Source organism: Typopeltis vanoorti, chromosome 12, assembly GCF_054136105.1.
Source record: "Typopeltis vanoorti isolate ZY-2024b chromosome 12, IOZ_Tvanoo_1.0, whole genome shotgun sequence".
In the NCBI taxonomy this organism is placed as follows: domain Eukaryota; kingdom Metazoa; phylum Arthropoda; class Arachnida; order Uropygi; family Thelyphonidae; genus Typopeltis; species Typopeltis vanoorti.
The window spans coordinates 122,976,949-122,994,121 of record NC_143560.1 but is presented as its reverse complement, the minus strand read 5'-3'; the positions used below and the strand labels follow the sequence as shown (position 1 = coordinate 122,994,121).

General features: G+C 38.0%; 1 protein-coding gene across 1 annotated transcript in view; it reads left to right on the top strand.

Moving 5' to 3' along the window:
- LOC150101198 (deubiquitinating protein VCPIP1-like) overlaps positions 1–17,173 on the top strand; it is a 331,399-nt gene that overhangs the window by 297,901 nt on the left and 16,325 nt on the right. The window contains exons 15-16 of the mRNA XM_090402113.1: positions 5,868–6,061; positions 8,067–8,537. Coding sequence (XP_090258239.1) covers positions 5,868–6,061; positions 8,067–8,537 — 665 coding nt within the window. The remainder of the gene's footprint in view (positions 1–5,867; positions 6,062–8,066; positions 8,538–17,173) is intronic.

The window sequence follows — 17,173 nt, the reverse complement described above, 5'->3', positions numbered from 1 at the left end:
CCTCTGTGATTCTCACATGCAGTTTTATTTCCCTTTTTTATATATGGGTACTATGAGAGCTCTACTCCAATCATCAGGAATTCGTCCCTCTGTCCAGGCTTTCTGAACTATGCAGTGCAGCCACTGTAAGACTTTTATACCACCATACTTCAGCATTTCTGGTCGAATATCATCTACTCCTGCTGCCTTTCCACATTTCAAGCCTCTCATAGCTTTTTCTACTTCAAGTATAGATATGTATTCCTGACTGCATGCCTGGTCGGTGTTTTTTACCACTGTGCTGTCATCACTGCTTGTTTCATTTAGCAGTTTTTCAAAGTAATTACTCCATACTTCAAGGATATCTTTTTATCCCATTTTCATGTCACCTTTATCATCTCTAACTCCTTTTACAGCACTCTTTCCTCCATTCCTAAGCTTCTTCAACAACCTCCAGAATATTTTGCCACCTTCTTGATATTTATTTTCTATATTCTTGCCAAAGTTCGTCCCATGACTTTTGTTTAGCTAGTTCTACACAGTGTTTAGCATTCTTGCATTTGTCACTGTATTCTCTAAGAGCACAAGCTGACTTATTTGCCAGGAACTTTTCATATGCTTTCTTCTTTTCCTTCACTGCCTCTTTAATTTCCTGTGTCCACCATGGAGTTCTGATTTTTCTATCCTTGCAAACAACTTCACCACATGCCTCTCTGGCTGAATCGATTAAGGTTTTCTACAAGGTTTGATTCCTGTTCTCAAACTCTTTCATTTTTTCTTCAATAATCTTTGTGTATTTTAGTCTACAGTTCACATCTGAGAGCTGCTCAACTTTTTTTCGCTTTAAAACTTTCTTACATGTTATTCTTTTCAATATGAAATTCAATTTTATCCTGCTCAAGACTAAATAGTGATCACTTCCAATTTCAAATCCTCTGTACACTCTGCTGTCCTGCACCAGGGAGAAAACATCACTATCAACAATAACATAGTCAATGAGACTTTTCTTATTCCTTGCCTCTTCTCTCCATGTGAATTTGTGCACATTTTTATGTTGGAACATGGTGTTAGTAATAATCAGTCCATGTCCTGAGCAGAAATCCAACAAATATTTGCCATTATTATTAGCTTTGCTCTTTTCTCCAAATTTTCTCAAAATATTTTTGTATGTCTCACAATCATTTCCAACTCGGCTATTTAGATCCCCAACAAGGACCAACTTTTCCTTTTTCATTGTGTCAGTTGCTTTTTCTAAAGCCTCAAACAATTCTTCCACTTCTACCTTAGTAGAACCTTCTGTGGGACCATAGGCACAAATAAGTCTCATTGTCCAGATCCCCCATTATCATATTTGTATACATCACTCTACTTGAGACTGACTGCCATTCAAGAAGATTAGCCTCGTATTTTGTGTTGAATACAATGGCTACTCCATTTTTCCTTGATTGTTATTGCCTGAATATAACATTTTGTATTTATTGCTCAGAAAGATCTGACCAGTTTTTGTCTTTTTTGTTTCAGTCGCCCCTATTATGTCGATCTGGTACTTATCTAATTCCTCAGCTAGCTTTATTTCTTTGCCATTCAGGCTTCTTATGTTGATAATACTGATGTTGAGTTGGGGTGTGTTTTCAGATTGTTCCAGTAGCTGACATTTCGCTGTTAGCCCTGGTTTCCTGCTGAAAACAACGGGACCTTGTTTAATGGGCGATGCTCTAGCCGGCATGAAATTTTGTCATGTTGTACCATCATTTTTTATTTTGGTTTAACCAATAAGAATACAATTTGGTCAGCTAAATCCCAAATTGCCAGCCCATCCTCGTTCATTCAGTATCCAAGTAGATACCCAACAGGGTGCACCACGAGAAGGTGAGGATTGGACATTAGGTCAGAAGCCCTGGTCGGTTCTCTGCATTTCTTTAACGGCTATGTGGAGGTCTCTTCTCAGTTATACAGCTTTGACAGTTAAGCACCCCACCCCTCCTGCATTGGGGGCGAATTTCAAACAGAGGAAGCAATCAACCATGACACACAGTAAACACCCAAAGAGGAAGCTAGCAACCCAATTACAAATTGTGGCAGTAGATCAGAGGATGGCAGTTTGTTCAGTAGGCCTCGACATCATGCACAATCAAAAAGATTTTGGAAATGTCAAGAGCGACAACACAAGTTTTGCCAAATCCTTTCCATTGCACATACCCAGTGATGGGTGATGTAACCTAAGAGGTCAGCAGTGGATCTTGAATGGTTGAATCCATACTGGTGGGCACTGATTAATTGATGGGCCTCTTGGTATTGGAGAAGTTGGGTATTGATGACTTTCTCCATTATTTTGGTGAGCAGTGAGGTGATCTCAATTGGTTGGTAGTTTTGACATTAGAGTTTCATCTCCCATTTTTAGAATAGACTGGATTGCTTCCACACATTGAGATAAGTACCAATTGTGTATAGAGATGTAGGTGTAGAGATGATACAAGATGGAAGTTAGCTCTGGAGCACAATGTTTTGAGAACAACTGGAGAGATGCTATCAGAATCAGAAGACTTTTTAGTATCTAAGGTTTTTTTTATTAGTTTCCTGATTTCTTTTTGTCAAAAATCTACATGAGGGATGTGGTGCTTGGATTCCAGTATGGTAGGCAGCGATTTCTCTTTATCATCATTGCAGGAGTTTGAAGAAAAGAGTAATGATAGGATGTCAGCTTTATCTTTGGGTGAAATAACAGTGATGCCATCAGGATGAGAGAGAGAGAGAGGTGGAAGTGCAGGTTAGCAGAAGTTTTGTCCAGCAGCCTTGGTAAAGTGACCAGAATGCACGACTTCCATTTGGACTGGAGGCTAATTTTCTGCTGGTGGCCTTCATGAAATCAGATTTTCGATCTACTAATGACTGGTTTGCATATGTTGCATGCTATATGCAGAGTATGAAGCTAGCATTCTTGATGCAAGTCACATGTGGTAAGCTGAATTTTTTTCTTTCACTGCTTTGACAAATTTCATTTGAACCATGGATTGGAAAGTGGATGTGGATTATGGGTTAAATGGAAGATTGGAGATTAGAATAATTTCTGTGACTCGCTCACAGTGCATGTTAGGATTAGGTGAGTTGAAGTAATAGTCTGAACATGGAAAGGAGGAGTTGAAGTTCTGGAGGTCATCCTGTTTGGTGCTTTTATAGTGCCAGAGTATGCGAGGTCAGAGTGGCTTGAGGAAGGGCATTCTGTGAAAAAGGAGACTTGTACAGGATTGTAGTCTGAGTTGCTGAGAAGGAAGGTGACTTCTGTGGTATATTTGGAAAGAGAACTGATTAAAAAGAGATCCAAAATATTGCATAAAATAGATGAATGAATAAAATGAAATCCAAAATAGATGAATGAATTCTGTTAGGTCATTATTTATAGCAGAGATTTCTGCATCTCATCCAGCATGGTCAGGGGTGTTGAAAAGGGGAGCCAGTTGGAATTGTGGGCATTGAGGTCGCCCAGGAATATCACCTCACTGTTTGTGGATAGCTTGATTGCAGATGGTTGAGTTTCATGGAGAAGAATGAAGAGTTGTGAGAGGTTATCGAAGTTGGGAGAATGGTAGATATATCAGATGAATATTACTAGATGGACCAAGGAAACCTTGATCCAGAGGAGGTTTAAAACAGGATTCTAAATTAGTCACTCTCTGGCATGCAATGTCTGATCTTACAAAGGCCCAGGTGCCATCCCTTGTGACAGAAGGAATTGTGTAGTGAGTAATTTGGACATTGGAGGTAGACAGTAGTAGATATAGATACTGTTTGGGTTTCTGTCAAGAGTAGATCTGGTCTGGATGATGTAAGTGATGGGGAATGTCATTTATATTGATGTTAATGTCACGGATGTTAGTGAAATGGATGTGAAAGTTTTTAACTAGAAGATTCTGGCATGGTTCATATGCAGTGATTGATTGAATTTGATATTTTTAATTGGAAGTAATTTATCATGGATATTCCTTTTCGTCACAGTTATTGTTTGTAAGGTTTATCGTTAGTTTGTTTATGGTAAGATGGAAGGATGGAGTGGGAACTTGCAGTGAGAGATGATACTTTTAGATATGACACCAATACAGAGAGTGACTAGTCTTCTTGCCATAACATGGTCTCGACAATGCCTCCTGCATACCACTACTTGGACAGACTCCCTCTCCAGGCATGACCTAGCAGAGTATGTGTGCAGCGAAATTATGCATGAGTTGATCAGGAAGCCTCCTGACTCTTGATTGACAGTTCAGATCCATTCGCTAACTGGTCTCCAGCCAGCAGAACTTTCGTTTTAACTGATGTACCCTCGAAATTGAGAAAGTTGTGTGTCTCTGAGTATGTATGGCACTGTCTTGAAGAGTATCACTCTCATTGCACAGAGAAAGGAGTGGAGATTAAAAAAAAAAAAAAAAATCTGAATCACTGCTCTGCAGACCAGACATAGCATATGCCAGTTTAGACCTCCAATAAGCCAGGTGGTGGTATTTCACCAGGCAGTGAAAGTTGTCTACCATCTAGTGGTCTAGTTGGCATTTCTTCCAGCTGGGAAGATATCTTTTTGCAGTGGGAATGCTCAATTCATGCAACAGAGCCTGTTTTGTGGAAACAGACCACACCACAGGAAGGCAGAGTTAACTTGACAGGGAGAAGCTGTATATTGTGCATTGCCTTCCCAATCAGAAGCCACTGATTATGATTGAGAACACATAGAATGAAATGACTATAGGCAGTTATAAAAATAACAGGTATTTGCAGACCCACTTTTGGCATATGTACCATACACTTAATTTTGTTTCATCTTTTTTTGCCATTAAAATAGTCTGACCGAAATCAAAATGCCAGCCTGTTGGACAAGTGGTTAGCATATCGACTCTCCAGCCAAAAGGCTGCAGGTTCAAATCACACCATGGACATGGATGTTTGTGATTGTCTGTGGAAATACTAGTGGTGGTGGTTAGCGGTAGATGGTGGTGTAGATGACGATGGTAGTTGTTGTTCATTGTAGGTGGAGACAGAGTTGTAGAGTAGGTGCCCTCCCTCGATGAGTCTTTGGACTCCCTGGAGTTGTCACGTAATAATAATAATAATATATATGTATAGTTAAGATAAAAAACCAAACGGCTAGTTTTCTGGCAACTTAATATAGAAATTAAGTGGATAAAAATCCTATGTTGTTAAATAGGATTTTTATCCACTTAATTTCTATATTAAGTTGCCAGAAAACTAGCCGTTTGGCTTTTTATCTTAACTATAAAATATAATTACACCTTTATGGCATTCGTATAGTGAAGGTATGTAAGTTCTTTTCACTAAGCTTTGATATCTTCCAGGTCTACCTACTCACTGATGAGACCTCAAAAAAGGTTGAAACTGGTCTGGGTAGTGACCTCTCCTCATAATGTAATGACAGTATTACATCTCCTAGGAGCTGTGTTTTACATTATGAGAGAATATCAAGAATAGTGAGGGAGCTTGCTCCACCTTTGCCTACGAATTGCCTTCGCCGATAGTTTTTTCGGCATGAAACTCATAGATCGTAGTTCTCGATCTTGAGTTTCACTTACTGGCTATATAACAACATAGGATTTTTATCCACTTAATTTCAATATATATTTATATATAATAATAATAAAATTCAAATAGTTTTTATTTGTTATTTATTATCTTTGTGATGACATTTTTTGCTTGACATTACAGAGAGATTTGAGAGTATACCTGATAGATGGATATGAACAGTAAAACTCATTTAATTTAGTATTAGGTTATCAAATACAAATTCAGTTTTTCTTTTCATTTGCATGCTTTTGTATTACAAATTTGACATTTTCTGTGTATTCTAATGCTTTAGATTTATAACCTTTTTTTTTTTTTCACTTCAGCTAATCAAGATCCCTTAGATGCTGGTCTTTTGTCTCTCTTACTGATGGCTAAACTTTCAGGACAAACTGTATGGCAGTATTCCCAAAAGCAGCCTCAGTTATTCTGTTCTCAAGGTCTATTTTATCTACAGATGCAGCGGGATGTAGGTTTAATTGATGGAAAACACTGTCGACTCCCATTAATTCCAGATAAGGTATGCAATTAATATCTCCTTCATCTTCTGCTGCTTTATATTTATTTTAATTTATGCCAGTGGAGTATAGATAGATATTTTGAGCCATGATGTGGCATACTTACATAATTTTTATACTTAGCATGTAGATCATCTCAATATATTGAAAAATGAAAGGTACTGATCAAAAATGTAAAATTTATTATCCTCTTATTTGTAACAAGATATCTTGTCTCATCTAGTTGTTTGAAAAATAGCTCCTATTATTCTGAAAATGAATTGATGTTTTGTTATTAAAAAATCTACCGATGACAAAATCATTATATTCAGCACATTAATGTGCAGTAATCAGTTGACATTGAAAGGAGCCGTAACAGTCATTGCTGCAGTGGTGAATCAGAAAATATGGGATGTACAGGACTCTGATAGCACCATATGAAAAGTTTACATTATTATAAACTACCTGTCGACATTTCTTATCCAGATTAGTTTGCTATCTGTAAGATCTTATGTTTCTATTTTCTATGACACCTCTAATTGCATCAGTCCACCTAGATTGATCTTCCTCTGAATTTTTTGGCATTCTGATATCAAACACGTGATTTGCAGATCTTTCCTCTTCTGTGTAAGTGTCTACAACCTGGAATTAGCTCTGCTTACACACTCCTGAATGAAAAGAATGTCAATGTTTTTTCCTAATATCTTGATTTTTAATATGATTCTCCCTTCGATGCTATCTGTTCCTTCCACTAATTTTTTTCAGAACTCATCTGCTTACTTTAACCCAATTCTCAGATCCATAAGTTAAAACTGGTTTGAGCACTATGTAACAAGTCATGTTTGTAGCTGGTATAAATTAGAGGATTATGATGCTTCCAGGTCAGTGCAACTGTTTCTGGGTGAAATGGCTCCAAGAAGAGAACTGACAGAGTTTGAAAGAGGCATTGTGATAAGATGCCATGTTGCAGGCCATCTGTTCGGCAAATTGTTAACAAATTGGACCATTTCAGGTCATCGGTCTGTGATGCCATACTGAGCTGGAAGTACAGGGAGTCAACTGCAAGTGCTGCCCATAGTGGATGATCCACTGAATGCGACTTTAGGGTGCTATGAAGGATAATATGTAAAAACCACCATTCATCAGCCAGCATATTGAATGCAGATTTCTGGGCATTAAGTGGAACATGAATCCACACAAAAACATTCAGAACCGAGGCTCACAACATGGGTTTCCCTGGCAGGACCACAATATGCAAAGAACATGTACAGTAAGATGTGCAAGCTTGGAAAGCTGTTATGGAGCAACAAGTCATGCTACACCCTCTACCGAATAGATTGATAGGTGTGACATGTGTCTGGTGAACATCTCTTACCAGAATGCCCCACCTATGATATCTGGAGGCAACATTGAGATGCTATGGCCTTGTTTTTCCTGGTTTGGCCTCAGACCTCTGTGATGCCACAAACATTGAACTCCAAGAGGTTTCTGAACATTCTGAACAATGCATTGCTTCCTACTTTGTAGCGTTTCTGTGGAACTGACCATATCTTTCAGCAAGACAGTGCACCATGTTATAAGGTTGCTGCTGTAACTGTGTAGTTGACATGAACATCACCACACTTGACTGGACTCCACAGTGCCCTGATCTCAACCTTATTGAACATCTGTGGGATGAACTGGAGCATTGGGTGAGGTCAAGGGATGTTTTCCCCACAACAGTCCAGACCTTCTTTGCATGCCTACAGGAAGAGACAGTCAAAATTCTCATTGATCACTATTGCACGCTTGTGGAAAGTATACCCCATAGAATTGCTGCATTCATCACTTCAAAAGGGGGTCCTACATCTTATTAAGGTGGGTGCTGTGACTTCTTTCCAAGCAGAGTGTGTGTGTGTATATATAAAACCATCAAATCCTAGGCATTCCAGTTTGAGATTTTATTAAATAATCATAAAAAAATGAATGTTAAATCTTACATTTGAAAGTTAGATTTAACTGAGTTTTATTTTACTTTTCAATTTTTAGGTTTTTAGGTATAATACTCAACATGACCGTTTAGAGTTATGCATAGATCCTTATGGGCATGTTCCAATATGTGAAGGAATTGAAAGCAAAATAGCAAGAATGCGTAAATCGGATTTTGGTGACAGTGTAAATTGTCGGTCAGTTGCTGGCCCTAGTGGATATATTAGCAGCAACACAAAAAAGACATATACAGAAGTCCCATTTCAAGGAACTGGTTATACACTTAGAGACCCCGTGAAAGTAGATAGTTTACCTGAAAGGACTACCACTTGTCTAACTAATGAAGGTATAGTTTCGCCATCCAGAGAGGATGATGTCTGTGAATTGCCACCACCACCAGTGCTTATGCGGAAAGGACCAGGATTTTCTGTTCTTAGTTTAGAAAGGAGAGATATTAGCCATTCAGTCACGTCTGATAGAGTTATGAAACATACTAACACTTGTATAGAACATGATGTAGAGGAAAAGGAAGTAAGATATTTTATTGTTATAAATCAGTGTAATAATTTAAGTGTTTTAGAAATTTAAATTATTTAAATTTGCTGAATATAAGGGAAAAATGCTTTTATATCTACTCTATAATATAAAATGATAAGCTTTTTTTGTAACGTTTTTGTGTCAAGTTATTTGAAACGTTTTGAAACTCGGCTACTCTGAGTGTCAAGTCTTCAAAATTCGAGTCATCAGAATTCAAGGAGAACAGGCCTACCAGTCCAGAACTTGGGGGGGGGGGGGGGGGTATTCCACCACTCCCTATCTACAGTTTCATCTTGCTTTCACCACCCACCTCTGAACTGAAGTTATGGAGAAACTTACGTGGTTGACCTTGACATTTCAACGCCATTTGATGAGGTTTGGCACAGGGGCCTACTCCCCAAACTGCCATCCAATGGTCTGTCTTCCCCACTGTGCAACTGGATCACCAACATTCTTACTGGTCACTCACTATATATCATGGTGGACTGCTTACTCTTTCCTCACCAATGCAGGAGTACCTCAGGGTTCTGTTCTTTCACCCACTCTCTTCTTTTTGTATATAAATGATCCTCTCTCACAGACTTCCAATCCTATCCATTGCTTTGCTGATGACAGTACACTCCATTCCTCCTTTTCATTCAAGAAATCTGTTAGTGCTCAAGTATTAGAATCCCCAAGATCTACCATGATCAGGGACCTGAACTCAGATCTCCTAGCTACATTCCAGTGGAGCAAGGACAACCTTGTAAACTTTGATGCCACCAAAACTCAGTTTTGTCTGATCTCTCACAAGAAAGAGCTTGCATCCCTCACCCTAACCTTCAGTAATACTGAGATATCCAAACATGATCAGATTTCCCTTCTTGAACTGACTTGCACCTCCAGTCTTTCCTGGCACAACCATGTTTCAACTATAGCTTCTGCAGCCGACAAAAAACTTAATGTACTTTTTTTGCACAAGACACTACTTCACACTTTCAAAGCTGCTAATTCTATACAAAGTCCAAATCTGTCCAGCTATGGAATATTGCTCTTATATTTGGACTGGTGCACCAAAATCCTCTCTAAGATTGCTTGATTCTATCCAGAAGAGAGCAGTCAGGCTAATTAATGATCACTCTCTCACAGACCCATTTTAATCCTCTCTCATAGATGTTCAATTTCTGCCGTATACATCTTCAGATACTTTCATAGACAGTGCTCTGCTGAATTGGTCACTATTATTCCTCCAAAATCATTAAAACAAGAGCCACTGCTAACCAACATCCTTAAAACTTATCGAACCAACGTCACTGCCTTTTCTTTTATTCCATCTACTTCTGTCCTTTTGAACAGTTTCCCCTACTCTGCCTTCCCCAAAGATTACAACCCTCAGCTGTTCAATCAAGCAAAATATGAACAGATTCCTCCTTTCTTCTTGCGCGTGCACGCACACACACACACACACACAGCACTAGTATGCTTATAGGTCTTGTGGTCTTTTGTTGGTATACCAGATATTAAAAAAAAAAAAAAAATTCCGTATTCTTTGCTCTACTTCTCCTGAGTCTTTTTTTTTTTTTTCTTCTCTTCCTATCCTGTTCAGACCACACCACTGAGATCTAACGACTTTCCACTGTGTTTCCCATGAATTGAGATCTGTGGACATCCAGGAAAGGGAATCCAGTTAGTCTTGTACTACTTTGGCAAGACTAGCATTCCTTGATGGCCCAGCCAGGATCAATTGGCTAGTGGGCTTACCTGTAATGGTCAAGGGTGTTGCAGTAAGTCTCCTTCCCTATGGTCCAGTGACAGGACCAAGACTTGGCGCTCATATAGCATCCGGAATAGCCTTGGTGTTACCCTCCCCAGCTCAGTCATTGTTTGTCAGTGGGGGAGCTCTGATGCTGAATCCAACTCCACCTGAGAATGAACACTTCTTCATCCTCGTTTATCAGAGGCCTCAATAAGCCCCAATCAGGTACTGAAACCATTGAATCATCATTAGACATACAAACTAAGGAACAAAAAAACATCAGACACTGCGACAGATACACTACTGTTCCTAATTATACACTCAACAGAATGTATAATTAACTCAACACTCAGCAAAATGTCACCCTTCTTCATCCAGAAGGGTTGGCAGGATCACCAAAAAATGTAAAATAACTGCATTCAGGAGATATCTTATTAAAGCAGCTACAGTAGCACAGTAAAAAAAAATTACTCTGTGTAACATCTATCAGGAGAATACCAATTGCAGTTACTTTCCACAAAACTTGAAACATTTCTTGAGGTGTAAAATCCAAGTGGGACCTTCTTGTTCCCAATGAAGAAATATGTTCCAAACTCAGGGACCAAGGAGTGACTGTCATAAGAAGAATAGTAATACGTATCGATAGTTATCTGGTTCCCACTAGAAACATCCTCACCTTTAACAAATCAAAGCCATCAGTATCTGTCAAAACATGATATCTCAATTGGCCTGTACAGTTCTATATCCCCAATTCCTTACACTGATTTTAATGTCAGAAATATGGTCATTCTCAAATTTCATGTTCTTTACTGCCACACTGGGCACAGTGTGGCAGTAAAGAACATGAAAATAACGACTATAAGAGCAAAACACCAAAATGCTATAAATGTGAAGATCACCTGGCATCCTCCCAAGCATGTTCATTCACTCTCTTTCTCTTTCATTTTCTTTATTTTCAGAAATCATTATGGACTTGCTTCTGAAGATACCCAAAAGGGTCCCACTTCATGAAAATCTTATTAAGAAACTATTGCAACATGCAATAAAGAGGATCAAAGATTGCTTCCAGGCTCTTTATTAAATGGCCTGTCAACAGATAGCATGGATACTCCCCCCCCCCCCCCTCAGGAAGATAAAACAATCAATATTTCCTAGAGGGAATGGAATTTGATGACGTCTTGGATATTTTTCCAGAAGAAGAATTATAGATACTTGTCATCCACAGTTTTCAAAAAAGAAAAAAATCAAAGACTAATGAAAACAAAACCACTCATCGTTGCCAGATGATACCACCAAAAAGAATTAATAGAAACATTCCTACAATTGAATTGTCGTGAATTCCGACAACATAGAAGGCATGAAGGCTATCTTGCAGAATAAACCAATACGCTTCTGCTTACAGGAAACATACCTGAAACCGAGTGATATGACTGTAGTGTTACCATTATTCGTAATGACTGGAGAGGAGACTGACCTGCCTGCTGAGGAGTCTGCTTCTTGACACTTTTTCTCAAGATGACCTTTATAATGTCATATTGCAGTTACCAACCCCCCCCCTTACTTTTAATGAGGGAGGGGTTGAAATTTCATCATGTTCTTACACTAGGAGATGAAATTCATCTGCCATCTAAAGACAATCATAAACATTCCAACCCTCATTCTGATGTTTGGAGAGCAAATACAATAACCATCCAGCTAATCAGGCTGGCATTTTGTGGGATGTCCACTAAAAATGGCCTATTCAAAGCAAAACATAGATGACTTCACACATGTATTTTATATCATTTCTACATTTCTTTTTATAAAATATTATACCTTATTCTTAGACTGATAATTTCAGTAAAGTTAGTCTATAAAAAAGTATACTTTTTTAAGTGTAATGAGTTAGAAATATCAGCATTTTGATACCATACATAATTGTAAAATTAATACAAATCACATAACCAAAATTAACAAAAGGTTCATTATGCATGCTAATTGCACAAATATTGACAAATTTATGATGAAACTCTTGACCTGTCTCAACCAGCCATTTTGTCCCCTTTGCCTCCTCTTTAAATAGTTTTTAAACCTTGGAAAGTTCATGGACAGCCTGGAACAATGCCGTATTACTCTTGATGATACTTTCTTGGGTAAAATCGGTGCATTTAAAAAAAAAAAAACACAAACTCAAAGCAATTTACAATCAATATCTCAATGTTAACATGCCTACTGCCGAAAATGACAGTGAGCTTTGTTTGATCACCATGTTAGTCCAAGACACTGTGGAGGCAGGGAATAAAAAATATAGTTCAGTTGTATTAAACATGTTAGGCTAAACAACAATATCTGCAAGCTTGCCAAACGATGCAAATTTGACCCCCAGGAAAATCATCAGGTATCCACTTTAGGCCCAAGAACACACGGAGTGATGTAATGAATTTCTGCATCTATTAAAAGACTTGCAATATGCCAATAAATAGAACAGCATGCATAACTGCCATGGAGTAGCATGCCAGAAGGTAACACTGGCATGTTAAGTGTATGAGTCTGGCAGTATCTTGCTTACATGCAGTGGGGAACAAGGTAGGTGATTACGGCAATAACTGGAAGAAAAACAACAAAGTGGAGACACGTGGACAACAGTTATAAAAAAAAAAAAAAAAAAAAAAAAAAAAAAAAAAAAAATCCAGCAGTCCTACCAGCCAGCTCAGAAACTTGCTTTCTATCGCTGCATAGGAAATGCAGGACTGATACAGTCAGCAGGAAACATCACAGAACCTTCCTAATGCACTATACCAATATGCTTGACCTCAGTTCAAGACTGGAGATGGAAATGTCCATTTCCATCTCCAGCCTCAAAATCCCTTACTTGCCCTGACAGAAACACATTCCTACTCTCCCAAGCACTACTCATCTCAAATGTGTGAATTGTGTGCAACATACACATATCATCAGACTTTTTCCAGTTACACACTGACTCCTTTTCCCCACCTCTGGGGCAAAGCCAGAGTGCATATGTTGGCACCAACATACCGTGTCAAAGAGTGCCCAACCTGGAATCTTCTGATTTTGACCTTCATTGACTGAAAATTTCTGTACTCCATTCTGCCAAATTCATTTTCTGTCTTTACCACTCTTTTAATTCTGAACTTTTCAGTTTCCTTTCCTTAAAAGTTTATATTCTTTTATATACTTTCCTAACAGTCATTTTCCTTTGAGACTTCATTGTTCACAACACCACCTGGCTCTCCTAATCCAGTTGCACAGATCAAGCAGATAGTGAGGCTGGGTCATTTGCCATCACTAACAACCTTACACAAATAATACACATGCCTACCAGAATATCAGACAACCCCAACCACTCTTCAAATATTTTGGACTCTTCCTCACTAGTTGATCCATCCAAGTAGGTGGTGAATGTACTCTGTCCTCTAGGTAGTTTAGACCACAATCTCATGCTGATCTCTTCTCCCATGAAAAACATGAACACAGGCACTTGCATTCACACATTATATGGCATTACAAGAAAGCAAAGTAGGACAGCCTACTGTGCCACATTTCCTTGGCTCTGTTATTGCTTCTGGCCATCTGACCAAAACCTATGTGCCGAACATATCTCCAAAATACATCTTATCAGCATGGAAACATTTATTCTTCATTCCACCCTAAATTTCCATGCCCCATTTAAGCCTTGGTTCCCCCACAGGTGTGCCAAAGCTGTACTAGAGAAGAATTGAGCATACCATAACTGACTTGCATCAAAAATTCTATCAACCTATACTGCTTATACCATAGCCCAGAATAGAGAGAAAACTATCAACACATTAGAATCTGAATTTGAGAGAGCTAAAAGTAGGAAACGGCATGTATTCTGATCTATAGCCATTGGTCAGAGCTTCTGTCCAACACTGCTGCATCATTATCCACAGAAAAAGTCAGTCTCTTGGCTTCCTACTTCTCCTGTACTTCTTGTACTACTGATTTTGGTAAATGTCCACCAACCATCCCACACACTTTACACTCAACTTAATGTGTCCTTTTGCCGAAAAAGAGATCAGGAAAATTTTGCTGAAATTGGATACCAAAATGTCTGCTGGTCCTGATGACAGTCATCTGTGCTTCAGAAATGACTCCCATTCTGTGTCGTCTTTTTACACCCTTATTCCATTGGTATTTACTCTGCAGTTTAAATTTAGCCCATATTCACCCTACTCCTTAAAAGTGTGACAAATCTATACCTTCAAATTGCAAGGGTTATGCTATTGTAAAGATAGTCAGCTAATAAATGACCACCAGTATGGTTTCCATCGCTGTTAGTCAACAGGCGATCTGCTAACTTATGTGACCCATATCTGTCTCATAAATGTCAACTGCATCATGAATATGAAATTGTAGAACAAGTGAAATATTTCATTATTTACCCACAATTTTTAGTGTGGATAGTAAATTAAATAATAATGGAATAAGAGATAAATTAGCCAAAACAAAAACTGTACAAAACCTTGCTATAACCAAAGCAGTCAATCAAAGACTACACTTCTTTGATATAGTCACTTCTGAGGTAGTATAGTTAAAGTAGTATATTCTACTTTAACTGCAATGAAAAGAGAGGAAAAAAAGAATTGGGGATTCTTCATTTCAGGCACTAACATACTTCTAAACTGCATCAATCTCCAACTAGATCTTGAACTTTCCCTGGACCAAAAGAGAATTTATGCCTTTTTTTGGCATAAATTCTCTTTTGTCACAAATATATTACAAAGTTTATTTTTATCTTTATCTTTATTTTTATTTTTAGTTTATTATCCCATAATGCAAAACACATCTCCTTGCAGATATGTATAATGTTATGCATTAAGGGAAGGGCCACTACCCAGACTAGTTTCGACCTTTATTGGGGTCTCTTCAGTGGGAGCCAGGCCCAGAAGTGGAGATACCAGATAGAAGCAATGGCAAGGTCATCTTTACCTATAGGAGTTACCAAAACGTGTGCCAGCTTTTTATTAAATTACTCTGGATTTAGAGAAAGATGTTGAAAGTTTATTTTTCACTTGGTTAGACTATAGTAAATTTAGTTTGATCCTTTATCTGATTGTGAGCAAACAAAGTGTGCACCTGAAAATATCTTCAGGACTGGAGTAAGGTAGTACAACACCGGGCAACTCATAGCAAAGGTGGACCAAGCTAACATCACTCCTATCTCAGCATCTCCCATAATGCAAAACACATCCCCTTGCGGATATGTATAATGTTATACATTAAGGGAAGGGCCACTACCCAGACTAGTTTCGACCTTTGTTGGGGTCTCTTCAGTGGGAGATACTGAGATAGGAGTGGTGTTAGCTTGGTCCACCTTTCTACGAGTTTCCCGGTGTTGTACTACCTTACCCCCCAGTCCTGAAGATATTTTCAGGCGCAAACTTTGTTTGCTCACACTTGGATAAAGGATTAAACTAAATTTATTATTAAAATATATTACAAATATTGCTTCCTCCGCCTCCAAAAAATTAGGTTTATTTTTTTACTCAAGGTGTTACTTTAACTTCGAACTTTATACAATCACAAATATGTCTGACCTTTGAATATTGCTCCTATATCTGGGGTGGTGTTCCAAAGTGCTCCCTAAACAAACTGGACTCTGTACAGAAAAGGACAGCCAGATTGCATAATGACCTCTCATTCACTAATACACTCCACTCAGTTTCCACTGCTTGCATCTTCCACAAATATTTCCAATGTTCATCAGAATTAACATCAATAATACTCCCATTCTCTGTCAAATCAATTCAAATGCATGCAGCAGCAGCTAATCAACACTCTACCTCACAGTGCAATGTACTTTGTCTACTTGTTTATTACTACAGTTGACTCTCCACAACAAACTCATAAGGACCTGGATAACAATTTGTTAGTTTGCTATAGTGAATTTCTTTTAGCAGTGTACCAGCTAAAAGAAGTTTGAGTAATGTGTTATAGCTGTGTTCATTGTAGTGTATATGCATCATAGATGGTGTGGTGTGTATTGTTCACTCACAATTTTTTCCCAAGCTGCCTGCCTGTCTGATCTACATAACTAATTTCACAAATACTGTCAATCTTGCTTCTTTAATTCTGGTTAGGTGATCTTATTATAGTGGAAAATTATTTAGAAGAATGAAAACAACTTTTATGATATGCTCTTTCCAGAATTTTGGGCTATTTGTCATGCATTTTTATAAAGCAGAATGGCAGGATATTTATTATCTTATCTTAGAAACCTAATACTGCTTATAGCTGGGCAGTTAATTCTGTTTACATTGTATGCCATGACTGCAAATTGTATGTCCTTCTGGCAAATGTACCTGTTTTGTAGGATGCAGACCCTTACAGTTGTAGAATGTTTTTCACTTGGTTACAAACTAAATTATAAAGGTCGAAATGTTTTTTTTTTTTTTTTTTTTTTTTTTTTGTGGGGGGGGGAATAACTTCCTATAATGCATAGCATTATACACATCTCAAAAGAAGTGTACTTTGCATTACAGAATGCTGAGACAATTGATATGAAGTCACTAGCCTCTATATTCAAGTAACCTCTATAATCACGAAGATACTTCATGCGAAACTGTTTGCTTACACTAGGGTAAAGGATTAAACAAGAATATAATTTCTTCGCAGACATAATTTAATTGATAAAACTCTTATATTTAGAATTTCTTTACTCTTGAATGTGTCTGTCTTGTTTCAGTATGCTAGCTGTTTTTGTGGTGTATCCATTTTTAATTAAGATACTTAAGCTCCTGGTTTTTCTTTGCTTTGTGATTTCATATAGCATATGCCCTAATCCTTAGAATACTGATGGTACCACTTTATGTTGAATAATGATTGTGTGATATTACATGCATCTGCTTTTGCTTGTTTTCTTCCTGAATATTGC